The sequence below is a fragment of the Aspergillus chevalieri genome, chromosome 6 (genome assembly GCF_016861735.1).
Source record: "Aspergillus chevalieri M1 DNA, chromosome 6, nearly complete sequence".
Classification (NCBI taxonomy): Eukaryota; Fungi; Ascomycota; class Eurotiomycetes; order Eurotiales; family Aspergillaceae; genus Aspergillus; species Aspergillus chevalieri.
The window spans coordinates 651,618-678,337 of record NC_057367.1 but is presented as its reverse complement, the minus strand read 5'-3'; the positions used below and the strand labels follow the sequence as shown (position 1 = coordinate 678,337).

At 50.4% G+C, this 26,720-nt stretch overlaps 9 protein-coding genes across 9 annotated transcripts; 4 read left to right on the top strand and 5 right to left on the bottom strand.

Annotated features, from left to right (window-relative positions):
- Nucleotides 1-2,333: 2,333 nt before the first annotated feature.
- ACHE_60222S (uncharacterized protein) lies at nucleotides 2,334-3,143 on the bottom strand (the record flags this gene model as incomplete). Its single annotated transcript, XM_043281372.1, has 1 exon — nucleotides 2,334-3,143. The coding sequence occupies one exon, from the start codon at nucleotides 3,141-3,143 to the stop codon at nucleotides 2,334-2,336; it is 810 nt and encodes a 269-aa protein (XP_043138858.1).
- Nucleotides 3,144-4,160: 1,017 nt separating this feature from the next.
- On the top strand, nucleotides 4,161-5,626 carry ACHE_60220A (TLC domain-containing protein; the record flags this gene model as incomplete). The annotated part of the gene is made up of 3 exons (XM_043281371.1): nucleotides 4,161-4,286; nucleotides 4,347-5,084; nucleotides 5,144-5,626. The coding sequence occupies 3 exons, from the start codon at nucleotides 4,161-4,163 to the stop codon at nucleotides 5,624-5,626; spliced, it is 1,347 nt and encodes a 448-aa protein (XP_043138857.1).
- A 614-nt stretch (nucleotides 5,627-6,240) lies between these two features.
- Nucleotides 6,241-6,934, bottom strand: ACHE_60221S (uncharacterized protein; the record flags this gene model as incomplete). The annotated part of the gene is made up of 3 exons (XM_043281370.1): nucleotides 6,241-6,288; nucleotides 6,340-6,721; nucleotides 6,789-6,934. The coding sequence occupies 3 exons, from the start codon at nucleotides 6,932-6,934 to the stop codon at nucleotides 6,241-6,243; spliced, it is 576 nt and encodes a 191-aa protein (XP_043138856.1).
- Nucleotides 6,935-7,474: 540 nt separating this feature from the next.
- On the top strand, nucleotides 7,475-8,517 carry ACHE_60219A (uncharacterized protein; the record flags this gene model as incomplete). Its single annotated transcript, XM_043281369.1, has 3 exons — nucleotides 7,475-7,704; nucleotides 7,780-8,452; nucleotides 8,515-8,517. 3 exons carry the CDS (start codon nucleotides 7,475-7,477, stop codon nucleotides 8,515-8,517), a joined length of 906 nt encoding a protein of 301 aa, XP_043138855.1.
- Nucleotides 8,518-9,046: 529 nt separating this feature from the next.
- Nucleotides 9,047-10,577, top strand: ACHE_60218A (chitin deacetylase CDA6; the record flags this gene model as incomplete). The annotated part of the gene is made up of 2 exons (XM_043281368.1): nucleotides 9,047-9,263; nucleotides 9,328-10,577. 2 exons carry the CDS (start codon nucleotides 9,047-9,049, stop codon nucleotides 10,575-10,577), a joined length of 1,467 nt encoding a protein of 488 aa, XP_043138854.1.
- A 471-nt stretch (nucleotides 10,578-11,048) lies between these two features.
- ACHE_60217S (uncharacterized protein) lies at nucleotides 11,049-13,161 on the bottom strand (the record flags this gene model as incomplete). Its single annotated transcript, XM_043281367.1, has 2 exons — nucleotides 11,049-12,745; nucleotides 12,801-13,161. 2 exons carry the CDS (start codon nucleotides 13,159-13,161, stop codon nucleotides 11,049-11,051), a joined length of 2,058 nt encoding a protein of 685 aa, XP_043138853.1.
- A 405-nt stretch (nucleotides 13,162-13,566) lies between these two features.
- Nucleotides 13,567-16,799, bottom strand: ACHE_60216S (tethering complex subunit PEP5; the record flags this gene model as incomplete). Its single annotated transcript, XM_043281366.1, has 8 exons — nucleotides 13,567-13,944; nucleotides 13,997-14,395; nucleotides 14,444-14,947; nucleotides 14,999-15,334; nucleotides 15,387-16,244; nucleotides 16,307-16,603; nucleotides 16,666-16,734; nucleotides 16,785-16,799. 8 exons carry the CDS (start codon nucleotides 16,797-16,799, stop codon nucleotides 13,567-13,569), a joined length of 2,856 nt encoding a protein of 951 aa, XP_043138852.1.
- Nucleotides 16,800-17,081: 282 nt separating this feature from the next.
- On the bottom strand, nucleotides 17,082-19,151 carry ACHE_60215S (uncharacterized protein; the record flags this gene model as incomplete). Its single annotated transcript, XM_043281365.1, has 2 exons — nucleotides 17,082-18,265; nucleotides 18,353-19,151. The coding sequence occupies 2 exons, from the start codon at nucleotides 19,149-19,151 to the stop codon at nucleotides 17,082-17,084; spliced, it is 1,983 nt and encodes a 660-aa protein (XP_043138851.1).
- Nucleotides 19,152-20,257: 1,106 nt separating this feature from the next.
- ACHE_60214A (uncharacterized protein) lies at nucleotides 20,258-25,827 on the top strand (the record flags this gene model as incomplete). Its single annotated transcript, XM_043281363.1, has 2 exons — nucleotides 20,258-24,564; nucleotides 24,621-25,827. 2 exons carry the CDS (start codon nucleotides 20,258-20,260, stop codon nucleotides 25,825-25,827), a joined length of 5,514 nt encoding a protein of 1,837 aa, XP_043138850.1.
- Nucleotides 25,828-26,720: the final 893 nt, after the last annotated feature.

Below are 26,720 nucleotides of genomic sequence, written 5' to 3'. Positions count from 1 at the left end.
AGTTGTGGCACAGGACCTGTCCATCCCGAATAGGAAACGGGAGCAGCTCAACTAAACATCCACATCTGGGTGTCCAACCAGGGACTACTGATTTATATAAGAAGCACTCGTGCCCCAGGCTGAAAGGCTCTATTCAAGCCAGCTCTCCGCATCTAAGGTAGGACGAAACAGCAATGCTCCGAGTACAGCGAGGGCCCAGCCCAGATTGTAATCCTATATCGCATAAAAGCTCTAACGGAATCGAGATACCAACTGCCCAAACGAAAGAGCTATCAGAGTCCATCATCACATTTTTGAGTTTCCTTTTCGCAAAAGCTGCTTCTTGACGACCTCGAAATGCGCTTTCTGTACAGTCGACTTCGCGTCCACAAACCAGATACAGAACGAGATGAAGATGATAGTTTTTCAGAACAACCACTTAACCCGCCACGATCCTTTTGCAGATGGTTACCGATGTTTCTCATCGTCCTGCTACTTACCAATGCCATAACACTGCTGGGCAGTCTCTACTGGGCATCATGGAAGGAACTACGCATGAAGACCGAGTCACCGGTGGCTTACGGTAAATGCGAGACGCCCTACTGTGATGTGAGGACTTGCCTAACTCTTGTTTGATATAAATAGCGCAGATACCGCAGCCTCTCGATACAGTCTGGAGACGATTCTGGTGGAATATGACCGACCACAACAGCAACGGAAGACAAGCGCACGTTGACGCGATTTGGAGAGATATTCGCCCTTCACATGGATATATTACCATGGATCGCGACTTGGCCAAACAGAGAGGATGGCCGGAGAGTATGGGTCTCCCGTCAAACCCGGAGAAGGGAATATATATATTGGAGGCATATCATTACCTACATTGCTTGGTATGGCATGTAACTCGTTGATCCATGTTGCAGTGTCTTAACCTATACAGCGCGTTATTCGAGGAACATTCTGGGAAGCAGTCGAGAAGAAGCCCTATACGCTCTCCCCTGGGCCGCAAGTGGACTATTGTTTTGATACTCTGCGGCAGGTATGCGTTCTTCCTCTTACGACTGTAATCCAGGTTTCATACTAATAAATAACAGTACATTCAATGCAATGCAGACAGCACTCCTCTCTTAGAATTCGGGATTTTCACCGCAGGAAATGGCCAGCTGCACCGCTGCAAAGACTGGTCTCAGCTCCGAGATTATGCAACGAGACATACGGCCTGTATTCGAGATGGACCGGAGGGTGTACCAATGGCTGAGCGGTTTGGACTTTGCGATATGGGCGAGGATGGTATTGTCGATTTGGCAGAATGAACCTCGAAGGTTGGTTAGTTTGTAGAAGGAATGTAAACGACTAAATACAATTTGAGGCCTAGAAACAGCTGTGTGGTCGATCGATCGAAGGTAAGTATGTTGAGAAGGTTGAGAAGACTGGTGAGACGAAACGAGAATCCATTACATGATACTACTGAGACAGAATTTGATGCTCAATATTTTCGCTCTCCACTTGCACGCATAAGCCTGACATCCATGTCAAACCTGAATCCTTTATCCCTCATCAAGGAAGTCCACAGATGATAACATGGCAGCTTCCACTGGCCAATGGTTGAGGAACTTTCCAAAATACTTTGGCCAACGTTCGTACCACTGCAGTCAGACGGCAATGGGAAAATAAAGATCTCTTCACAGTATTCAAGTGACTGCATGGAATGTTTGTCAACATGTCAACCTCTCAGATAACCGTTTTCTGACACGACGTCAACTCTCGTGCGTTCTCAAGAATACCTCAACAACATCGTGTCTTTCTAGTTTGCTTCAAGCTCGCAATCCAAGATTCCGACATCCCTAGTCCCCGCTGGCACACCAACCTTTTCGTGGAAACCGAGAAAGATGGCGCGGGGTACATTCACGAGGTCAACGGCGACATCACATCTCCCCAAGGCATGACATACCTTCCAACCTTCCAGAGCGCCCCAGAAACGTCTGAAACTTTCTTTTTGAAAGAGCCGCTGGGATTCATGATGTCTCCCCACCTCGAGCCATGGAGAGCCCTTTTGGAAAGCGTCCCGGCCCCTCATCAGCAGAAGGCGTTTAACATAGCGACGATGAGAACTGAGCCGTTCAAGACGCTTGTGCCCCTCACCTTTTACACGGCGGGGAAGGAAAGAAGGCCTCTTATTAGATGTACTGAATGGACATTGGACCGGGCGATTCCTGCCCTCAAAAGGCTGGTCTCATCAACGAAAGCCACACTGAGTCGGTGTGTTAACCGGGTACAGATGGACAAATTCATGAAATATCTATCTAGGAAACATGCATATACACGAGAGGATGGCTTCTAACGTCTATCCTCGACTAGTCTTTCCAACAAACAACCTCTCCGCATGAGATATGGTAAACGGCTCCGGGCTGTTCACCCCATTCCAACCACGCCGGACCAAAAGCAGCAACATCCTCCTCCGTAGCCAGACCTTTTGAAAGAACCTGTTCCTTGAAAGTGCCTTTGGTATAGCGTTCAGCCTGCAACGTGGACCAATATCGTACCTTTTCGGGCCCTGTAAAGAGCACCGGACTAGCCGAGTATGTTATCCGGTCATCACTGAACCCAGCCTGCACTGCCCAGTACCGCAGACGCCGACCAGCATTTGGATCAGCGCCAGAAGAGCGAACGATAGTACCATGAATATCCCTGTATTGTTTCAGCGACGGCGACTCGGGGAAGATCGTGAATGTATCCCAGTCGCCATCTCGACTAGCAACAAATCCTCCCGACCGGCAAACACGACGCATCTCAGCCAACGCATGCACGGGGTTGGAGAGGTGTATAAGGACCTGGTGTGCGTGGACGACATCAAACGAGTTGTCCGGGAACGGGAGACGATCGTCGACATTGGCAACTTGGAAGGTGCAATTAGCTGGAAGCGATGGTCGTGAAGATGCCTTCTGAATTGCCTCTTTAGCGAAGTCGACTCCAATGACTTGGCCTTCTGGTACGTGGGTGGCCAGGTCTGTGGTGATGCTACCGGGACCGCAGCCCACGTCGAGGATGTGAGCAGTTGGCCGGGACGTAAGCAATGGAGTGAAGTAGCCGCACGAGTCAGAAGTTGAACGGATCTGATGAGCCGCCATCATTTCAGATGTGTGCCCTTGGGTATAATCAGGCATTTTGGAATGATGTACTGTGGGGTCCGGGGGATATGATTAAGTGCTTGGTGGTTGTCGCGAGATGATCATCGATAAGGACGAGATGGATTAAATAGAGTGTCGGTTATGCGGGACGTCTTCGTACCGACATCGGAGTGTTCCAACTTTCACTATCGTTAGCAGCAACACTCATCCGACGCATAATTGTGATCTCAAGCATTAGTTTCCCTGATCCACGAGGCATTGGGGTGGTAGATGCGGCACAGAAGACGGTTGAGTTAGCGTTACTCGGCGTGCTATTTCTTAGTCCAAGCGTTCATTGCGAGCTCATGGATGAAGCTACCAGAGTTTCCAGTACCCAAAACATTGCTATACAGAGTACATTTAACTCGATATTATGCAGTTTATTCATAAAGCCAATTTATTAATGATGAGGATCTATCGGACAAATGGTCGGCCCGATTACCGAGGCCAGGGGATCTTTATATAGGTCGATGTTTACACGTATTTAGATAGTCAAGCACTCAAGCACTTGTTCTACGTGTGGTTACCATAGACTTCAATATTATTCCTTTCGGCGCATATCAAACTCTCCATCTTCCGTACGCCATATAGCCTCGTGCAGTCGGATTATCGGCTCCCGATTCCCCGAACCTGAGCTACCCGCTTCAATTAAGGCTTCGGATCACGGGACTTGGCAACTTGGCAACTGCCCGATGGGGAAACGCCGAAAAATCGAGAAAACCAACCGAACCCCTGGACGGCTCGATAGAGACTGACACCTAATCACTTCTTCTTTTTCCTCCCATTCACCATATCAACACGTGCGAAGAGATTCCAGCTTGGGTGTGTCTCTTTTTGCCTGTTGATCAGGGTTCCTAGCCTCTCTCCCGTTGAGCACCTTCCGCTCTTGACAACGCTCGAGCCGCCCGAGTCAAACCTTCCGAACCCTCCGACCAGCAGAGGGAACAACCGGCTTGATTATCGCATTGGTACTGGAAAACAGAAGGGTCGCTTGACGCGAATTCATCAGCAACCATGCCTCGTCCCCGGAGAAAGTCGAGTAGCTTGGGCGTGGACATCCGGGGTGACACCAGCGCACCGGCCATGTCAACGATGAATCTCGTCAGCCCTGTTGAATCCGAAGCTGGGACCTTTGACAAGGTATGGGACAACCATTGACATTCTATACAGCCATCATCTCCTTGCTCATACCATTGCCAGCAAATTCCGCAGCCTCGTACTTCTCCGGAGAAGCCCAAGTCACAGTCGAAACGTCGCAAGCATCGATCGCTGCTCCGTCGCTCTAAGGATATCTGCTTGAAGCACACATGGCTTCTTCCGCTTCTCATCCTGATCGTCCTCCTGTCGTTGTACTTGGTCAACCCAACGGAGTCCAACCCCATGCACAGCGCTATCTTCCTGTCCTATCCGCAACCGCCGAAGACGCCCGGTGGCCCCATCATGTACGGAAAAGGTCCTAAGGATATCGCTTTCGTGTCCTTCTACACAATTGTTCTGTCGTTCACTCGCGAGTTCCTGATGCAGCGCATGATCCGTCCGTTGGCAGTTTGGTGTGGAATCCGCGGTAAAGGCAAGACTGCACGTTTCATGGAGCAGGTGTACACTGCGATCTACTTTGGTATCTTCGGACCTTTTGGTCTCTATGTGATGTACAGGTCCGATATTTGGTATTTCAACACGACGGCCATGTTCGAAGGTTTTCCCCACCGGGAGCATGAACCTTTCTTCAAGGCTTTTTACTTACTCGAAGCGAGTTACTGGGCACAGCAGGCGATCGTGCTGATGCTGCAGTTGGAAAAGCCCAGGAAGGATTTTAAGGAGCTTGTCGGACACCACATCATCACGCTGGCGCTCATTGGACTGAGCTACCGGTTCCACTTCACTTATTTGGGCATTGGGGTCTATATCACGCACGATATCTCGGATTTCTTCCTTGCAGTCAGTGTTCCACGACCCAGATCATGTCTAGCGAATACTAACAGCAGTTATCCTTGCAGACCTCGAAGACTCTCAACTATCTCGACTCCATTATCACTGCGCCCTACTTTGCATGCTTCGTCGGTGTGTGGATCTATTGCCGGCATTATCTCAACCTCAAGATCCTTTGGGCTATCTTGACTGAATTCCGGACCGTTGGACCTTTTGAACTTAACTGGGAAACGCAACAGTACAAGTGCTGGATCAGTCAGTACATTACGTTTGCGCTGCTGGCCAGTCTGCAGGCCGTGAACCTGTTCTGGCTCTTCTTGATCCTTCGCATTCTCGCCAACTATCTCTTCAACAGTGTCAAGAAAGACGAGCGAAGCGATGATGAGGATGAGGAGGAAGAAGAAGAGCAGGAGAAGACCCAGGCTACTCTTGTCACAGGTGCCGAGCAACCCACTCTTACGGCGCGCAACGTTACCCAGGAGAACCAGGCACCCCAAGTTCTGCTTAACGGTGAGCCTGTCCAAGGAGCCGAGGACAAGAAAGACTCGTGAGAAGCGTCTACTTTTCGTCTTATTAGCGAGCAAAATTCATAGAGATTTTTTTTCAACGACAGCTTCCAATTTATGGAACTATTTTCAACATCATTTACCACCAGCATCATCTATGCTTTGGCAATTCTTCTGGTGGCTCTGGCGTGTTCCTTTCTCTTATTGTGTTCTAATTCTGTTTAGCTAGGGAGACTCGGTGATTTGGAGACCGGTGTCCATGTTTTTACGACATTTACTTCTCTGCAAAGATATTGGCTTGGGTTGGTGTCCTGCATGGCGCAGCTGGTCGAATATAGGATGATGCATGCTTTGTTGTCGGGTGTCTTCTCTGTTGGAGAACTTTCCACAGCAGTTTCCGATAATAATAACAATGATATAGATTCGCATTTGATGACCATCGGGAGCTCAATTATGAGTCGATCTACGGCAAAGTAAAGATTGCTTGTTCATTCACACCTTTTGCATCCAATGCACCGTCTAACTTATATTACACAATTATTTTCAGAGCTTATATCACATGAAACACCCGGCACGTTTATATTCAGAGCATATGTGATTACAGCATCAAACCGGTGGGCGCAGTCACTGGAGTCGTGAGGAGGTCGAGCGCCCGCACTCTACTGCTTTTCGTCGGAGGTCTTTTCAGACTCTTTCCCGGATTTGGGCTGTCGAATCTGTTAGAATCAGATGCGCCATGGCGGTTACAGTCAACGTACCTGCTGCTCGCCTTCCGACTTGGGGGCCTCCTCCTTGGGCTTCTCACCCTCCGGCTGAGCATCGTCACTCTTAGCCTCTTCCTTGGGCTGCTCATCCTTGGACTCAGAATCCTGTTCCCTGGGCTGAGACTCCTCAGGCTTCTTCTCTTCCGTGGATTCAGCCTTGGTCTCTTCTTTGGGCTCCGGCTTCTCCGCCTCGGGGTCGGGCTGGGGGGCAGCCTCACCCGCGGGGGCAGCTTCCGCCTGCTCCTGGCTCTCTTCCTGCGCGGGCTCAGCGTGCTCAGCGTGATTGCCGTGGCCGTGGTCGTCGTGCTTCTCGGGGCGACCGGTCTGCCACAACCAGTACGAAGCTGGGGCGCCCAGGCCGATGGAGGTTAGGAGCCTGATGCGGAGAAAGTGGGTTAGTTCCCGGTCGCGAATCAATGCAATTGGTTCATAAGCAAACTAACCAGGGAAGATCCGACCCCTTGCCCTCAGTAGCCTTCGCGGTAGAATAAGTGCGACGACCAGCCTGCTGTCCGGCTCTCCGAGCAGTCGCGCCCAGCATGCGGGCAGACTGGGAGGTCATGAAAGTGCGGAAAGCAGGGAATGCCATTGTGATTTTTTCCGGGGGCGTCTGTATATATGTAGATTCAACCACGGTAGTAAGAATAAGAAACCACAGGAATGAGGCAATTGGAAAAGATGTGAGAGGATTGCGTGCAACGCCGGCGTAGTATAGAATCGGTTCGGAACGGAATTAACCGGTGTGGCCCAGGCTTGTTTTCCGGTGATGTCATGGGAGATGCCAGGAACGTGGCAAAGAGCCTCAGATTGATAAATGATGGCTATTTTAGTGCCAGAGATTGGGCATTATAAGGCGATTATTCTACATGTCGTTATTTGCTGCCTTTCTCCTGCACCTGTCAGTTCGCTGTAGACATTCTGCACATGAGGTCCGCGTCGTGTTCCGGAGGAGTTGTCATCGACACCTGAATATGACCTCAGGCAGAAATATGAGCTACCCCACGTGCCTCTGATAGCTTCATTATCATCTGTTTGCTCTCTGGCCGGTGCTCCTTTTCCACTGTTTCTTTACTACGCCTATTGCCACTACAATCTAGCTATCTCTCACTCTAGTTAGCTTCCACGCAACATGGCAGACCGACAAGCAACGCAGCAGAGCCTCAACGCTCTGCTCTCCAAGCTCGATGACCCCGATGCGGATTTGAGATACATGTCTCTGAACGATCTCCTTGGCATCCTCACCAGCCCGAACTCAGCCTATCTTCCTCATGACCAACACTCTTCTACAAAACTGGCTGATGGCTTGCTCAAGGCTCTGGATGACCAGCATGGTGACGTTCAAAACCAGGCATTGAAGTGGTTCGTACAAGATCAACCCAGCGGGGACTCCAGAACATCTGAGAGAAAGCTTGGCTAACTGTTGATATTTCTTAGTCTCGGTCCTCTCGTCGTCCGGTTGCCGTTCGAAAGTCTCACGCCGCTCCTCAAGAAACTGACCGACCTGACTGCCTCACAAACCATTGATACCTCCGTCCCGAACACTGCCTTAAGAGTCATCGTGAACGCCCTTCCTCGTCCACAACCCGGACAGCCCGCTGCTGAGGATGAGCACATGGCATACTCGGCAATCTCGAAAGTCTTGATCCCTCGTCTTACCGGCCCCACACCGTCTCCCTCCGCAAGACGCGGTTCTGTCGTACAGGGCATGCTGGAGAAGGATCCTTCCAAGGGCTTCAGCAGTGATGCCATTGATGTTTCAATCCAGGTCGTGACGTGCTTTGGGTCGCTTCTCAGCGAGGCGGAATTAACAGCCCTGCAAAAGTCCGTCATGTCCATTATCGATAACGACACGGCTGGTACCGTGGTCACGAAGCGTGCATTGTCAGCCATCTCGGCGATTGTCCTGCATCTTTCGGATCATCAGCTCAACGAGTTTGTTGGTGAACTTGTGGAGAGCTTCCAATCTCCGCAATTGACTACCGTCCACCGCCGACACTTGATTGCCACCGTTGGAAGCATAGCGAGAAGTGCTCCCGCCAAGTTTGGTCCTCATCTACCAACTCTGGCGCCGTTCGTCTTTTCTGCGGTCGGAGAGGAGAATCTCGAGGTAAATTCGTGACCTACGTTGGTATTGAGTCCTGGGTGAAGGATGAGAATTGACCTGTGCAGTAGCTGGTACAGAGCTTTTCCCAACCGGTGTCCGTTGCTTAGGCGTTTACGAAGGCGCTTGGTCTAGTAGGCTAAAGATGCTCTACAAAACCGATATTGGCTTCAATGTAATAAAATTATGATTTGCTAGGTTTGATGTCCACGGGCTGGGCATCGCATTATGAACGTGATGAGAATCCAAATGATCTTCGAGCAAAACATTAAAGGCTGGGTATTTTGACCTACACCACAGAAAAATACCGGCTACACCACCATACGTGGTTGCTCCGCGTATTGCACCTTCCGTTTTTCCTCCAGGCCTCCTTCCTTTTTGGGCTCGTTCCTTCCCAGTTCCGACCAGAATCCTGCTTTCCTTTGCGGTCCTCTCCCGCCTTAAGAACTTCCTTCTCCCTCCCTCCTTTCTCTTCTTCCTCCTCTCTCTCTCACCATCCTCCTATTCTCGTCCCTCTCCTTATCTGAAGCATACTACCGGCATCAGATCTCATCTTATCCTGCATCTTAGCTTCCATTTACCCTTGCATCAATCGTCAAAATGCACCTGCGTGACGTCCTTGCATTTTCGACCCTCGCCCTGGCAGCGTCTGTGTCTGCTCGCAGCATTCCACAGCCACCCAAGGACAACTCTCCCATTGTCTCTGCTACTGTGGACATCGGTGGCCAAGGCAGCGAGCTGCGGACGGAGAACTTCGAGAATCGGTGTGGTCCTAAGTACGGCAAGTGTGGAAAGGGCAAGTGTTGCTCCACTGCCGGTGAGTTCTTCGACAGTACCCCCTCGAACGAGGAGAACCAAACGTACTGACGGGTCTCTGACAGGCTACTGTGGATCGAGCAAGGCTCACTGCCGCTCTCCGGACTGCCAGATCGACTTTGGTCACTGCGATGCCCTTTCCTCTCCCGAGGGTCCGTCCACTGAGAAGATTCGCAGACCGAAGGTTGGCACCGTGCCCTATGGACCGAACGTCATCCGCTCATGTGTCGTCCCGGGTACCGTTGCTTTGACGTTCGACGATGGCCCTAGGGAATACACCGAAGAACTTCTCGATCTGCTAGAGAAGTACAACGCCAAGGCGACCTTCTTCATTACTGGCAATAACGGTGGCAAGGGACCTATCGATGACTTCGACATGCCCTGGAGCACGTTGATTAGACGCATGCGGCTCGAAGGTCATCAAATTGCCAGCCACACCTGGTCTCATCAGGATCTCAGCAAGATCTCGCACGACCAGCGCAAAGACCAGCTCTTGAAGAACGAGATGGCTCTCCGTAACATTCTCGGCAGCTTCCCGACTTACATGCGTCCTCCATACTCGAGCTGCCTTCCCGAGTCCGGCTGTCTTGATGACCTGGGTAAGCTCGGATACCATGTTGTCTTGTACGATCTCGACACGAGCGACTACGCCCACGACAGTCGCGAAGCCATCCAGGTCTCCAAGGACATCTTCAACAGGGCCCTGGATCCATGGAAGGCCACCGACAAATCCTGGTTGGTCATCGCTCACGACGTCCATGAGCAAACCGTCCACAACCTCACGGAGCATATGTTGCGCAAAATCCGGGACCGTGGCTATCATGCGGTGACTGTCGGCCAGTGTCTCAATGACCCCGAGGAGTACTGGTACCGTGAAGACTCCCACGGCCCTCTTCACGTTGACAAACAGAGCAAAGGGAGCCGTAAGAAGGATAACAAGTCCAAGTCCTCAACCTTCAAGGCCATTACTCTGGACGGCACCTGCGGCGTGAATGTCACATGCGTTGGCTCTGCGTTCGGTCCCTGCTGTAGTAGTGCTGGTTATTGCGGCAACTCTACGGCGCACTGCGGTACAGGTTGCCAGCCTGACTTTGGCCGTTGTTTCTGGCCTGGTTCCGACAAGCTTCTTCCCAACGGTACCACCATCGGAATCCCGGCTAAGCCTAAGGATACGGCAGCTGGATGGTTACCGATAGACAAGGACAAGGATGCTGCAAAGAAACCAGTGAAGTCGGAAGCCGGCTCTCTTCTCAAGACGGGCACTTCTGTCACGACATTGGCTTTGCTTACTTCCGCAGCGGTTCTTTTGAGCTGAACATTCTTACTACACAAGAGACTGATTTCTTTGTTGTTGAATTCGAGTTTGATGGTTTTTTTTTTCTTTTTTTCTGTTTGGATTATTTGGAAGTTGGGATTCAGAATGCACCGGATTAGTCTGTGTTCTTTCGTTTATTTGCAGATTTGTGCAGTAGTTTAGCAGAATGACTAGAAAAGACAAGAAATGGCCTCGCTTGCTTCGAGTGATGGATGCTTCCGGTTATGAACGTAGATGTTGTAAGGTACTCTGTCTTTTTAGATGTCCCATTAAATATAAATATACGGTGCTACCTAAGAGATAAATATACATTGGAAATCACAAAGATTCAACATCGTAAATCGTCTCATCTTGTATCAGGTCGTAGTAAGTCGTTCGGTCACATAAAAATGCAAATATGGAGACAATGCGCAGAGAATCGGACGAATGTCGCGAAGAGCAGCAGACTCATTTTAAGAAAACGCATCGTTATCATTTCCTAATAACCTTCAGCAAAGGCGCAATTCGTGCACGACGACTCAATCCGACACGGTAGGGCACTTTGCTCGTGCCTGCGATGGGAGAATGTTTGCTAGGTCCTTTGTTGTCGTTATTGGTGGGTTTGGTTAATGTGTTCTGACCAGATTGCCCTTCTTGGTTGAAAATATCCGGTGCCGAGTTCAATTTCTTGGGCGTTTTGGGAGCGTTTGAGGTCTGTTCGGGTTCGGGCTCGGGCTCGGGTTCAGGTACTGGGCCTGGCACTAGGCCGGAGGAACGTTGTGTCTTGTCGACTGTGAATGGGTTTGGCGTCTGCTTGTCGTTGTCGTTCGCAGGCTTCTCGACGACAACGGACAAGCTGCTGAGACGTTGACCAGGTGCATATCCACTGATTTCAGTTGATTCCTCCTCAACAGACGCATACGGTTGCTCAGAGGTCTTCTTCCTCTTCCGTCCGCGTTTCTTCAGCGCCGGTTGTGGATTAGGATTACCCTGTTCCTCGTCTCCGCCGGTAATAGGAATCTCTACTGCAGCGAGTGTTTCTTGGTCTCCCGCGGGAGTCGAAATCGAGTCGGGAGTGGGAATTGAGTCCGGTCGATGATCGTGTTGTCGGTCGTCGATCCAAATCACGTCGCCTTCGACGTCTGGTTCGTAGGTTTTCTGTAGCGTGACGGAGGTTGTTTTGCCACGTTTGAGTTTCTTTTTCTTGGGTTCTTTGCGGAGTGGTTTCGGTGGTTCTGTGAAGTGGTTGGGTTCGGTTTGTGAGGGTTCGGGGGGTTGGGGCTGGGTTTTGGGGCCGTCGAGTTGGATGAGGTTGATTTCGTCGTGGTCGGGGTTTGTGGTATGGGGTGTGTCACCTAAGGGTTTGGGTTCGTTGGTGATAGGATGTGGTGTGTTTGTTTCGACCTGTCCGTTGGATTCGTTGAGATGGTCGACCTGCTTCTTGCTCCTTGAGCGGCTAGTCTCCCTAGCCTTTGACTTATTGCTCTTCGAGTCACTAGGTGCAGCGAGTTCATCGTCGTCATCATCCTCCGGTTGCGGTTGGGACTTCCTTGTCTTTGGAGCTTTCTTCTTCTGAATCACCGGGATTTCAACAGCAACATGAGCGGATAGTTCGTCAGCTGTATTTTCTTGAGACTGCCGCTGTGCACTCTGCTGAGCAGTATTCTCGCTTTTCGATCTGCTCACGTTTGGTGATCTTATTGACGAAAACGGCTCTGTATCGTGTGGAGAGTCAAGCGCTGGCTCTTGTAGCGATTTTGATCGAATGGGAGTTTTATTCAATATCTCTGTTTGTATAGTCTCATGCATTGCGGCGTCTGCGTTCGTAAATCCTTGCAGTGCGGAATCGTAGGCATTGGAGGATAGATTTGACTGAGTGCGGTCAAACGTCGAAATGTTGGTGTGGGCTGCTTCAACGTTCAAGGCATTCTCGACCCATTGATTTCGATCCGAGTTATACCACTCAGGGTGTAAAACGGGCACTTGAACCTGCGGATACTCCTCAGGATAACCCAGAGTGCTATAATCAACTCCTTGCAAACTTTGCTGCTGGTGTTGCTGATCTATGTATCCCAATTCTGATTCTGTAAATGGAACAGTTGCAGTCGAAGGAATCTGCTGTCCAATGTGTGGAGTCTCATCATCAAGCAGTCGCCTCTGTGCCATGTCGATCTCGGACATCATAAACGCTATCATTATCTCGTTAGTTGGCCGCACAATCAACCAGGACTAAGGGTCACTTACCAATCGACCCAGATCCCCTCGCAATCCCATTGCCAATCCTGCCCGGAATCCACCTCTCCTCCCTCCTCCGTTGAGACGAGGATATCGACGCCCGTCTCTGCGCATCTTGCGACTGCGACTGTAGGAAGTCATCGAAGTTGACACCGATGTCTCCAACATGGTTGATCTCTTCTTGGATCTGATTATCAGCAACACCATCCTGCAAATTGTCGTCATTTACAACCGAAGCATCGTCCTCCCAACTGCTATTTGCTGGGCGATTCTCTCGCCTGGGAGATACGATGGGGGGCGGAGGTTGAGCCTCGCAGGAAAGAGGGTCGTCCTCGTCGTCGGAGTCCTGGATCACGCGGTTGGGGGCCATTGTGATCAGAGTAAACTATGTGAACATAAGGGTATTGGGAGATATATATGTCGTCTATACAGAGAGGTAGATAGGATGATTGGGTGATTGGATGAAGCTCGACTCGATGCGCGTTTGGTGGGACCATGTGACGCGAAACCACGTGATAATAAGATAACACTTCCATAAAGGGAAATAGTGCTCACAGACACGAGCGTACCAGTGCTTTACGCAGCAACGGATGGTTATTCAGTAACGTTAGCGTGGAATATAGGCACTGTAAGAGCAAATTAGGCAAGAAAAGGCTTTAAGCGTTATATATAAGAAATTGGTCTAACAGCTACCCTAACCTCCATTCACAAATATCTAAATACAGACAGGTATCAATTGCGCGCATGAAAGTAATACAAATCATCACTCGTCACATCACTCCATCGTACTCTGCGGTCGCATCACACCCCTCCCAAAGAACTCGCTGACAACCCCAAACCGGTCCTTCGACCGCTGAAGCTCGCCCTTGAACAGATCATGTTGATCAGCAGATTCCACCTGCCGCTTGCGAATAGCCTTGATGGTAGAGTTTTGCGGTGCGCAGACAGGACACTCAGCATCTTCATCCACCTTGTTCAAACAGCGCTGGTGGAAGGAGTGTTTGCAGAGGAAGTGGATTGTTGGGAGGTCGAGGCCGCCGCCACAGGACATGCACCGGCGTGCTTGAAAGACGACGGGTTTGGTGCCTAGTTGTTCAATTTCTTGTTTTTTGGTTTCGGTTTCAGTGCTGTAGCTTGATATCAGGCGGCGGTTCTGGAGAGCGGTTAGTTATTGGTATACGATGAGAACGGTAATATGCACTAACCGAGGATATCTCTTTGTGTTCTCGCTCAATGTTGTCACTCAGGTATTTCTTGAGACGGCCCATAGTGACCACTGCATTGTTGCTCAGCGTCTGGATGACCTGTAATGGTGACATGAGGCCGTCATCGTCGATCTTCTTGAGCACAACATCGAGTTCACCGCCGGCCTCTTCTAGTATCTTGGGGCTCGAGGCAAAGTACGTCAAAGCGTCCACGTATAGCCGTGGTTCCTCTGGACCATATTTCTTCAGAGCTTTGATTACACCCTGGGTATCCTTGGCAGTGGTAAACGAACGGAAGATGTCAGACCGAAGGCCTTCTTGTTCGCGGACTAGAGTCGAACCCTCTCGGAAACCGGTCAGGTCAGATAGCAATAGGACATTTGATGTCGAGATTGGGATCTATCCAACAGTAAGCAAGAGTTTAACAATTGGAGAGAGAGGACTTACATCCTTGCCCTCTATAAGCTTCTTCGCCTTGTTTTCCCACTCCGCCTTTTCAGTAGTATCTTTCTGCCGTTTGGCTGTGTCCAGATACATCTCGAACAGGGTCGTGAAAAGGTCCACCTTATCTTCTTCCTTCAGGTTTGGTTGACTCGTAAGAGCCTCCAGGAAGATGATGAATTCCCGGGGATGATCCACAAACGCGGAGAATGCTGCCCTTGGCTTCGGAATGAAATAGTCCGCAGTTGATTCGGTAGTTTGATTTTCAGCCATGGATGGGGCCTCGGACACTTGCTCCGTTGTACTTGGGCCGACGTTTATAAGACCTAGCGGAAGGAAGCCTGCCAGACTCTGTAATGTGCTGGTAGGTTGTACTTGGGGTTCGGCAGGTGCCTCGACCTCCGTTCTTGGCTGGTACTTTCCGGTGTAATAGACTATGAAAAGTTCGGTGGTTTTTTGGGGGCAGTTGGCCAACAGAACACGCGCGTACTTCATTAGGTTGTGGTAAGCCTGTATCCGTTAGTATCTGTTCAGTTCAACCATTCCTGGTGGCGAACATACCATTTGAGGCTCAAGTCGCCAAATATACTCGACGGCCTCGGCATATTTCTTCGAATCTTCAATCAATATATCGACAACCATATCATTTTCACCGTACTTAGTAGCCAAATAAGCCGCTTGCTCGTAGTAGCCGCCCTGGCGGCACATGGCAATAGCAGTTTCCAAGTCAAACTTCAACTCTCCAGGAGCCTTGATGAACGAGTCCAACTTTTCTGTGTCTTTTAACTTCGCGTAGCAGTTGAGGAGTAACGTGGTGTGGTCCACTGTGGCCTTCTCGTGGTCATGCAATTCCTCTAGATATTCGATGAGATTGTGGATACGTTGTGTGTCAAGATACTGCCCAGTATCAGAAACTTGCAACATCCAATAGTCTGGAAGGGAAACTCACTTTTCGTATGACTTGTGATGGCTCCGTGTTGTCGATCGCTCGAAGATATTGCTGCATTGCTGTGTCGTAATCTCCCTTCTGGTACAAGAAGTCACCGTATCTGCGGTAGATGGCGTTTTGCTGCAGAGGGTCGACGTCCGTCTTCTGGGCCAAGTTGATAGCCAAGATATAGAGATTGCGTTGATAGAGGATCTCGAGTTTCTGTTGGAGACTCTTTTCCCGGTAACGGTAAAGCTTCCCATCCGTAGTCAAGAGGAATAGACTGCCCCATCCGATGAAAATGCGCTTCACAGAGGATGAGAGTGACTCTGAATGCGAGATAAATTTCAGGTCCGTATCAAGCAGGGTAAAAGTAGTCGTGCTAAAAAGTTCGTCTGTCTGGCTCATGCCCAGCGAGTCTGGCTTTGTGGATCCAGCCCTTGGGGGACAGACAAGTGCGATGTAATCTTTGAAGATGTTGATCGAGTTCTTCGGACTTTCGAATGCATAGCTTGGTCCCCTCCCACGCGGACCATACGTGTATACGGCATCTTCCCTGGCAATCAATATATCGCCAGAATCCTTATCCATTGCCATACATCCTAAACCGCAACCAATATCTTCCAGAACCCGAGCCGGCTGGCCCTGTCCTCTTCCAGAAATTACCAGCGTCAATATCCGATTCGTCGTGGAGATGTAAAGCGCCGTCGTTAGTCCGTCCTGTGTCGCGAGTCCAGTAATCGGTTCCTCCGATTCGAACACAATACGTTGTCGTGCACCGCGATCGTGAATCAAGTCGCCGCGAATAATCGTTACGGATCCGTTAGCAAACCCCACCGCAACCTGGGATAAATCGCTAAGCGCCGTGAAGGCAGATATCTGTACCAATTCAAATTCCTCAGTCAAGCTGCAAGACCCTTTCCCAATCAGTGTAGACGTACCGGAAACTGCCTCCGCGCATTTTGCACCGAGACCGTCGACAAGCACTGCGGCGCCCCGGTCTTCTTCTCGGGCTTATCGAGAGCCCAGACCTTCAATACTGGCTCATTCAGGAGATCCTCTGCAATAGTAACCAGTAGCGACGTTTCATCTATTTGCTTCATGTGCGTTATCGAGCCGGCATCGTGTGCTTTAAACGACTGGGCGATCTTGAATGAGGAGGAGACGATGTGGACGACACCATCGGTGGATCCGAGGAAGAGGTTTGCGGAGCCGGTGCAAAGGGACGAGAGATCAGACTAGTGACCGACATGTTAGGTTTTGAGAGACTAAACGGAGATATGAGGCTAGAGGTACGTACGCCAAAGACGGAGGCGCTCTCCTCCGATAACCTGACCGACGAGACGTCGAAGAAGTTGAACGCTTTCCACTGTCGGGCGTGAGCATGGGATATGACAACTTGACAGGCGTGATACTTACTGATGTCAGAGCCATTTGATCGTGGCCTGCGCCATGGACCGGTTGCAATGATACTAAAGAACAAAATAGGAGGTGATGATTGCGGTGTCTCCAGATCTTCGGAGGTCGGAGTTGATCTGGCGAACTCCGCCGGCCAACACGGCAACGCCATTGCCTAATGTCTGTTTACATTTGTATGAAACGCTTTTTAGGTGTAAGCAAATAAGCAAAAATGCTAAATTTAGATCTTGACTTTTATGGAGATGATCCTATTATATACATATAGATTCTGACTGAGCTAAGATAACTGTCGAAACGCTAATGGGTATCCAAATTCAAAGCAGATCGTTGTGCATCTTCAGACGATGCACCAGGGTTATTGCCGGACCTTCGAAGGTCCCTGTTCCAGTCAAAACTTTCTTGCAGCCAGCTTCCAGCATCAGCGATTGCTTGGCTGAGGTTAAAGCTCTCGCCTGCAAGACCTCCCTGACCTTCTTGGGCAGTAGGCGGCGTTGTCCCCGACAATGTCAGTGGTAATGCGGTCGACTGGGAGGGCTCGTGGTTATTGCCATTACGGTTTGTCCTAGGCTGTAAATCGCGTGGGCTCTCCCGCCCACTTTGGTTCCTATGATCGAGCTGGTCTCTTTCCGGCGATAGTGACCAGTCGGGGTAACGACTCGGAGAACGGTCCGAGAAACTGGAGGTTCTCTGCTTCTTGTTGCTCGACGTTACTCTTGGTAAGGATTCAATATGGGCATGGCGATGGCGCTTTTTTTCAGTGCTGAAGGTAAAAGGGGTGACAGCATCGACTATACACTGCGTACTGGGCACCGCAGCAGCGGCAGTTCTTGAGGGATTGTTATCTGAACCAAGACGAGGTGTGTTAAGATGGTGAAAGGGTGTGATTTTTTGTGATGTAGTCGAGCTTGGAAAGGAAGATCGAGAAGAGCGTCGCTTTTTGGAGGATGTTTTGGGTTGATCCTCCACCTGACTTTCCAAACCGTCTTGAAAAGACTTCTGTGCATGGATTAAGGCTGCTTGGGTGGAAAGCGGTGGGACTGGGCCAGCGTCATGATTATCCTCCGACACACTCGTTGGTGGGGCTGTGTAGTGCAAGGATGGAGCGTAGTCTGTCATAGCAGGATTAGGTGATACTGGCTGGGCTGACGGCAAATTCTCTATGGTCCCATGCGTCGTCCGGCTTTCTAGAAGACCTAAGCGCGAAGTAGTATGGCTGTCAAAGGCACGAGAGCCTGCCATCGACGTGAAAGTGCGCCGGGAAGGATCAATGTACGCATTTTCACGCTTTGCTGACTCCTTTGAAGATCCTGTTGGGGATATAGGCTGTTGAGGCGCTTGCTGACTTTCCTGTCCAAGTGGTTGCTGAGCCTTGTCGGTCTCTGGCAGTACAGATAATTCCTCCGATTGCTTCATTGTCGATGATTTGGATCGTTTCTTCCGTCGCCGAAATTCAAATTTTGGCAACTGTGAAGTTGATGAAACTATGCAGAACGAGGAGTCAGATTGAGCATTATGTGCGGCAGAATGCGGAACGTTCTGTTGCTTGATGGGCGAAGGTCTGGCACTACATAAATGACTTTCGGCGATAGATTCGGAACGGCGAGTTTCTTGTATCCTTTCAATTTGTGATGATGCTGGTTCCTTGGTGTCTGTATTTTTGGGGCTTGAAGGTCTGGGACTGGGAACAAGGGACTGGTGCCGTCGATTTCTTGTATCGGAGAGACGGGTGGACACAGTAGTGGTTGGCGACGTTGGCGGATCGAAGTTTCGAAACCCAATCCTCCTACGGTCCCTCTTCAGCCAATTGTCATCTGTTGGTCTTGCGATGCTGCTGTTACGTAGTTCCGAATTCAACTGGGCATCCCCGGTCCAAGGCACTGTTCTCTTCGGCGTGCCTTGCACGGATGCTGAATTCCGGCTCCGCTTATCCTGCAATGGCTTGCGGGATTTCTGATGCCTCGAGCTCGCCAGCGAGCCCTCACTATGGGCATCTGACAGAGCGACGGAGGTTTCCGTACGACGAGACGACTCGTGCGACTCATGATGGAACTGCTTCCTTGGCCGCGGATCAGTCTCCTGCACCACTGGATCACTGGAATCCTCAGCTGCATTGAGCGCTTTCCGTTTCTTTTTCCAAGGATTCACCCATCCCTGATCGAACGGTCCCTTGAGGGAGGCGGAGAGGATAAAGAGCGGGGCGCCTTGGAGATACGCTTCGGCCAATTTCTCGATCCTCTGGCGCTGTGCATTGCGTGCATCCTCTTCCAATTCATCATCAGAGCCCAGCACACCATCTGAAACTATATCATCTGCGGAAGGCGAGCACACTTCGAGCGAAACTGGGGAGGTTGGTCGGCGGAATGGCATCGGGATTGTAGGAGGGGAGGTAGGAAGGTGGTCGAGGTAGCTCAGCGGCAGTTAGACGCAGCTGCATTTGGCGATTCAAGCAGCTGGGAGGAACGAAAAGGCACGTGGGTGGTGAGAAAAGGGGGAAGGGGGAAAGGTGCTCATCTCCAAAGCAGCAGTCCGTCAACAGGCATCAAAGCCGTTTCTTGAGCATCGCTGGCGGATACGTATTGACTTCGCTCAGAACGCGAAAAAAAGAGAAAACCACTTTACGCGCCGGGGCAACGCGCGCTTATGTAAGCCCATTATAGCCCTCTATTCTGCACTCATTCTACGGGGAAATGGTTCAAATGTGATTGTGATGCCTCTCATATTGTGAAATTTGCAGTTGTTTGTATGCGATCCTGATATGGAAGTGGGATCTCGTGCCGGCGCAACTGCACTATGCGGGAATATGACCAGTCCGGTGTCCTCAACGCCGCGCAAAGCCAGTGTCAGACCAATTGAATTGATTGACCAGGTTTGTTTGCTTAATTCGGCTATATCAAGGATGCCTCCTCACTGAATCCAGATCGCAATTGGTGTCGTCGTCTTATGCCAACTCAACGGTATGCTTGTATGTGATATGAGCACTAGAGTACTTGCTAACTCGGTGTACACCGTAATGTAATAAAGCACCGTGAAATCAACTGAAGGACACTATAAAAGTCTTAGCAATCAGCAAAAAAGGAATATTCCAAATAATCCTTCGAATGCAGTTCTCAAGCCTCACGGTAGTGTACTGCGCAATGCATGTATGAGTGACGCTGGGGTTGCTCCCGACCTCCTTCACAAAAAAACAACTCCGCCGCCGCCTTCGACTTCACTCCGACACTTTCGCGCGCCTTCATACACACCAACCCAGCCCACGTCCTTATACATTTCGTTTTTACCTTACAATAACCTTTATACTTGCAGGTATACCAGCCCGGTTTTGAATGTGGGCCAATTCACCGGGTTCCGGGCCCATGTTCGACTCTGGTGCCATATACGACTACGAACCGCGTTCACTGCACCCTGGACCCTGAATTCACCATCCTGCGCATGCTGTGAATGAGGAATTAACATGCAGAACCAAGCCAGCAGCCATGGGCAATAACAATCCCCCGTGGCTGGACAGCCTAACGGACGACTGGGACCCCATCCCTGGTACTCCAAGTCCAGTTCCGGCTCGATCCATTAACCATTCCCGCCAATCCAGTACTCAGGACTCTCCCAGTCGCATTCCTATTCCCGCTCGCCACCGTTCCGTTGAGCAGTCTCCTGCGGATCCCAAGAAGAAGGTTACCCGACCGTGCCATTTTATCAAGAGAGAACCGCCTACACCCAAACGCCCTCGCACACCCCGAACGCCGGCGAAGCGAACCCCCGTGACCAAGAATAACAGCCCCAGGTCTAGAAGCAGTACTAAGCCGGCGAGAACTCCGAAGTCTGGAACGAAGAAAAGCCCGAAACCCATCCCGTCGTCCAAGTCGAAACCGACGTCAGACAGTCCGAAACCGAATGTGCCCGCTGCGCGTAAACACCTCCACGCAATAGACACGCGCTCGCCCTTGCGGTCGGTATCGAACGTTTCCAGCCAATCTAGTCAGCCTAGTCAGCAGGGTACGGTGCAAGTTCGGCCAAAGGATAACAACAAGACGCGAGAGTCGACCCCAGAATGGCGCAAGAGATTGGTACACGGTGAACTGCCCACGGGCGAGCAACGCGATTTGTTTGCACCCATTGGGTTGGAGAGCGTCTTCAAACCTCCCACACCAGGCTCTGAGGCGGCGCGACACAACAAGGTTCCTATGTTTAAGCAATCGACAGATATTTGGAATTTCAACGAGGGCAGCGAAACGAATATGCACAATCCCGACATGGACAATGCCAATGAGGGCCGTCGGGAAGACACTGGTGACTCAAAGGGCAAGGATCCAGCTTTGCAGGATATAAAGCGCGACAAAGCCAGCAGTCCACGCGCATCCCCAGAAGACGCGTTAAAGGCCAGCAACAGTGGGGGGCAACAAAATCGTAATGCAAATCATTCTTCTCTTGACAACACTCAACTACGCAGTGTGAGTGGCTTGGAAGATCTCCGGAATGAAGGTATCACTCCGATTACTTTCTCGCGGTCGAATACGCTAGACGGCAACGGAACGTCCGAAATTATAAAGTCGGCTTTGAAGCAAGTCACAGACAAGCTGGAGGGTCTCTCGTTGCGTGCTGGAGACCGTCCCGGTTCCAGAGCGAGCGATAGCGCGCTGTTACATCCGCAGAGCGAGGTTCCGGCAGAGGCTTTACCGCCAGGAAATGAATTGCTGGATGTGACGAGCAACTCATTACCTCAAGATCTTTCTATGGGCACCTTGGGTGCCTTTGCCCGTTTTCGCCGCACAGATTTCTTAGGTGAAGGATCCCTGCTCAAGCCACGCCTTACTCCGTCGCCCCTTCCTTCCCAGCGTCTCTCCCCGCAAGCACTCTGGAACTCGCGCATCCGAAGCTCACCTCCATTCTACTTCAAAACGAATCCGTTAACAGATCCACCCACGTTACCAAAGCCATCGTCACCCCATAGCGAAAACTCTGCGACCGAACGCTCTGCGGAGGGCAAAGTCGAGGGCATGCCGTCGTCCGGCAGCCCCTTGAAACTTTTTGGAAACCATGATACTTTCACGAACAACAAACTTCTTCGACGGATGAGTCAATTCGAGGAAACCTTTGGTCACCCGTCCGATGAGGACGAACCGGTATCGCCTTCAGAGGAGGCTCGACGGAAGGGTGAGAACCGAAGCCTGTTGAGCGTGAAACCCGACAGATCATCTTCAAGGCGTTCAAGAATCAGAGGGACAAACAATCCCAAACTTAATCGCTTCGGGGATGGCGGTCTGGATCATTTCGATTTCTCTGATACAAGCCCTTACGAACCCAAGCTGCTGTACCACGAGATGCCAGATTCTGACTACCGCCCCTCTTCACAAAGGAGATTCTCTATTTCTCACCGGCAATATCGACGGACCTCACTTGACGATCATGACCACGAGCACTCTCCAGATCACCTGTCGTCCGCAGACGACGATTCTTTAGACTACGGCGAACTTAATCACAGATCGAAGATACCTTCGACGGAGAAGAACCCAAAGAGGCGTAGGACTATCCTGAAATCAGGTAGTCCGGATTTTGAAGATGAAGGTGGTCGTAATCTGCCAGGTCGGACTGATAATCTTTCGTTGTTGCAAAAAAGCTTAATGCAACACGGCATCGACGACAGTGACGAGAATCATCTGAATCAATCCAGCTCGCAGCAAAGACCACGAACACCTAGCAACTCACAGTCGTCCACGCGAAAGAGATCCTCGTCGCACTGGCACCACCCTAATGATACCCACATTGGCGAAGAGTCGCCGTCAGATATGGCCGTTCCTAGAGTTCAAGTGACTGGCGTCAACGACGAGGTGCGCAGAGGCTCAATTACCACTCAGGATTACCTCAACGAAGCCACAAGAGTCATGGATATGATCCGATCAAAGGGTAGAACCACAGGTGGGCTATCAAGTGTGGAAGAACTTGATATGGAAGGTGAAGAAGATGACGATAGCTACGATGATAATGATGATGATGATGATGATTCCACTCGAGAAGAGTTCTCACGTCCCCCGAGTCGGGAAGGCGTCGATCTGCGTAAGCTCAGAGAGCCCAACGAGCCCAATCCGCGCGTCATGAGCTACCTGAAGAAGTTCCAAGAAAACGATGATCCAGAATTTGGAGTCAGTACATCTGTTGCATCGCTCCACCTAGGTGATGATCAGCAGCCAGGATCGCCATCCCGAGACATTCCTCATGACTTCGATGCGGACAGAGTTGAGCGAAACCAGAATGACGACCAGCAGGAACATAAGCATTCGGTAGGGTCAGTCGACGAGGAAGGTGGCCATGTTACTATCAACACACAAATGTCGTCCAAGAGCATTCCCACTGGTTCATCGCAGGGCTCGTATGCGAAAGGCGTCCTGTCTTCCGACGTGGTGTCGCACTTGATTCCGGAACAAGTCAACGGTCTCACTTACGACCGCTTCAGACAGAAGTGGGTCAAGGAGAAAGCGAAACAAGCACCTGAGAAGCCAAAAGGCGAAGATAGCGAGGATGATCCGTTCAGGGATATTCCCGACCTCAGCGTCGACGAATTGCAGGAGATGATGCGAATGCAGTCCAGTTCTCCGACTAAGACTGACGATGGCCGGCCGGCCGAGGAAGCTAACGACCCCCAGAGTCCACTCAGTGCAAAACGGTCACAAACCCGCGATCGAGCACCATCGGTTATCGCCAGCACTATTGAGTCAAAAGCATCCCGTTTTGCATCCACTGACCTCGACTCCGGCACCAGGGCTACATCATGGGATACTGATCAACACAGAAATGGAGAAACCACAAGTGAGGTTGAGCACGAGATCAAATTGCATGAGGGGCGTCTATCGAAGCCTCCTCGCCGTCAGAGAGCTTCCAATCAACAAGCTCGAGCAGTTACCGTTAACTTCTCCTCGCCTCCTGTCTCTCGTATCGCATACAGCGATGACTACACCCCGACCAAATACATGAGTCGGGAGCTAGATCAAGGAGCCATTCAAGAGCAAGAGAGCCCGGCTGGTGACACGCGCCCTCATCAAGAATCTCAGACTCCCAGCAACCGCTCGACTGGCGATAGCGACAACGATGATGATGCGTTGTCTGTCATGCGACGAAGCACCGAGGGAGCCGTGTCTACGCCCCTCAATGGTCACCAAGAGAATTCTTTGGTTCGCTTCCAAGAGCCTGGACACGACTCGAGTTATAGCTTTCATCTCAGCCCCCTACCAGATTTCACTGTGCATCAGATCGACAAACCGCTGCACCTTGAACTGAGCTATGTGGCCAACCGCACGAATCCGACGTCCCTGCGTCAGGTACATGGGACATTCGCTTTAGCAACAGAGGACCTTGTCAGACACCTCACTGAAGTCGAGCCTTTCGAGCCGTACTGGGAGCACGTCCGGCGTCTGATCCTCCGCGACAAGGGCCTCATCACCCTTCATAAACTGAACGACTTCTGTCCTCGTCTGGAAGATCTCGACGTATCGGAAAATGACATCGGTCAACTCAGTGGCATTCCCGCTACTCTACGCACCCTCAGGATACAGCGTAACTGTCTCACGAGCCTGACGGCGTGGGGTCACCTGGTCAATTTGCAGTACTTGGACGTTTCAAACAACGAGCTGGAGAGCTTGGATGGCTTTGGAAGCTTGATTCATCTCCGAGAAATCAAGGCAAATGACAATAAAATTCGGAATATTGACGGAATTCGCGAACTGAATGGTCTTTTGAGTCTCAAGTTGAGTAACAACTCCCTGACGTCTGTGGACTTTGAGGGAACTGAATTGTAAGTTTTTCACTCGTTTTTATGCGTTTCTACACCGGTGCTTACTGATCGAATAGGACTCGTCTTAATGAATTGGATCTGAGCTATAACGTGCTTACGTCCGTTCAAAATCTGCATCTCTTGCCATCCATCTCCGTGCTCAACCTGAGCTTCAATCGCCTCACTGAAGTTGAGTTTTCAACGCCTATGTACAACCTGCGCTCGTTGAAACTCTCAAACAATAACCTGAGCGCCCTCGATACTGCTGCGTTGCCTATCTTAACACTTCTTTACACTGACCAGAATGCGTTGTCGACGATATCTGGCCTTGAACACTGTCACAAGCTGGAAATCCTTTCTGCTCGGGAGCAGCTAGTCTCAGAGAGAGACAGTGACAAGTACTTTGGCGTCGACCTGGGTCAAGTGAGGGATATCCGCAAGGTGTTCTTATCGTCAAACAAGCTGTCCACACAAAGTGTCTCTCCTTCCGCTCCACTGCTTAGCTTGCAGCTACTTGACATAGCATCTTGCAAGCTCGAGACCTTGCCAGCAGAGTTCTCTCTGAACTTTCCTAACCTCAAAGTTCTCAATCTGAACTTCAACGCGTTGACCGGCATTACTGAATTGGCGGGTATGAACTGTCTTTCCCGATTAGCGGTTGTCGGAAACCGCATTACAAGAATGCGACGACTTTGCCAGGCCTTGAGCTACATAGGGAGGACGAGCAGAAACAGCGCCTGCTCGCTTCAAAAGGTCGACATCAGGGGTAACCCTCTGACTGTCAGATTCTATCCACCACCTGTCACGGGAAGTGGTAAATCAATGGAGAACAAGAAGTTGCACGGCAAGGAAGCAGATCGCGAGCGTGGCCGTCCCCAAGCCAAAACTACTCTCGACCTCCGCGCTGCCCTGGCTGACATGAGCCAGAATCAAAGCGAGGGCATTCCTCACCCAACTCTATGGGGCGAAATAGATGGCGAGGTAGAGGACATGGATTTGGACGCAGACGTAGACAAGGACCGCGATGTTGAAATCAACGATCCTTACACCCTGCCCACTGCAGACGCTGAGGCGGACACGAAGTATTTTTCTCATTTGGATGAGTCAACGCGGCTACGACGAAGGATTGTTGAACTTATGATTTACGCTGGAACGGGCGGCTCGGTTAAATACCTGGACGGATTGGAGTTACGGCCGATGCTCGAACAGGGATCGGATATGCATCATGCTTGGACGAAACTGGAGAAACTGGGCGTGTTGAGGAGAAAGGCGATTACGGACTAATTCACTCTCTTTTTTCTCCTTTTTCTTTTCACCTCTCATTCTTTTTTTTTTTTTTTTCATTTTGATTTCATCTTTTTTTAGCCTCGTGGCATTGCAGCGTCGCATCCCGTTCTTTTTCGCCTTTTCCTTTTTACTTGTTGGATGATATTGGCTGGCTGGATACTGGTTGGTTTGGGTTTTCTCATTTTTCATGACATACCTCTATACCTTTTTTTCTTTTTGTAAAGAGTCCACACATGGAGTTTTGGCTATGCGCGCATCGGCTTATGGTATATTGGTCTTTGAATACGATTCTTCTCAATTCGAGTTCCTCCCCTCTACACTCCGAACAGTGCCTAAGATACTGAACTGTTCACCCATAGTTGAGACAACATATTGCAGCCCGGGGAAACCATCTTAAAGTTATACTACATCTGATTCCTGTTGACCAACCCCTTCATAATAACTAGATCATGCAACCTACATCCTGAAGATAGCCTACTCAACCACTATATCGCCAGACATGCTGTATAGTAGAAAACTCATACACCCAGGCGTGTATCTCCAAGCATAAGACGGAAGCTATTGACAGAAACTAGTAGCCATCGGAGCTTCCAGCGGCCTATAAGGCCAAATCCACTTATCACCATGGATGAAAATCTTTAAGCCAGAATCTATCAAAAATAGCTTTTGCAGCAAGTGGCCTGGTTCCATTTGACCCAGAAAGGGTGCTTGAAAAACTCAAGACACCACCAGTCAGCTCATCTACTAATTCAGCATCTGAAACGCCTCACAATTTTCAAAACTGGAAAAACAGGCATCTACAATCAAACAGCCTTTAAGGCAGCATGTACAGAGTCCTCCAGTTCCAATGAATGAGTATTAGGATACCCTAACCCTAATAATAATAATAT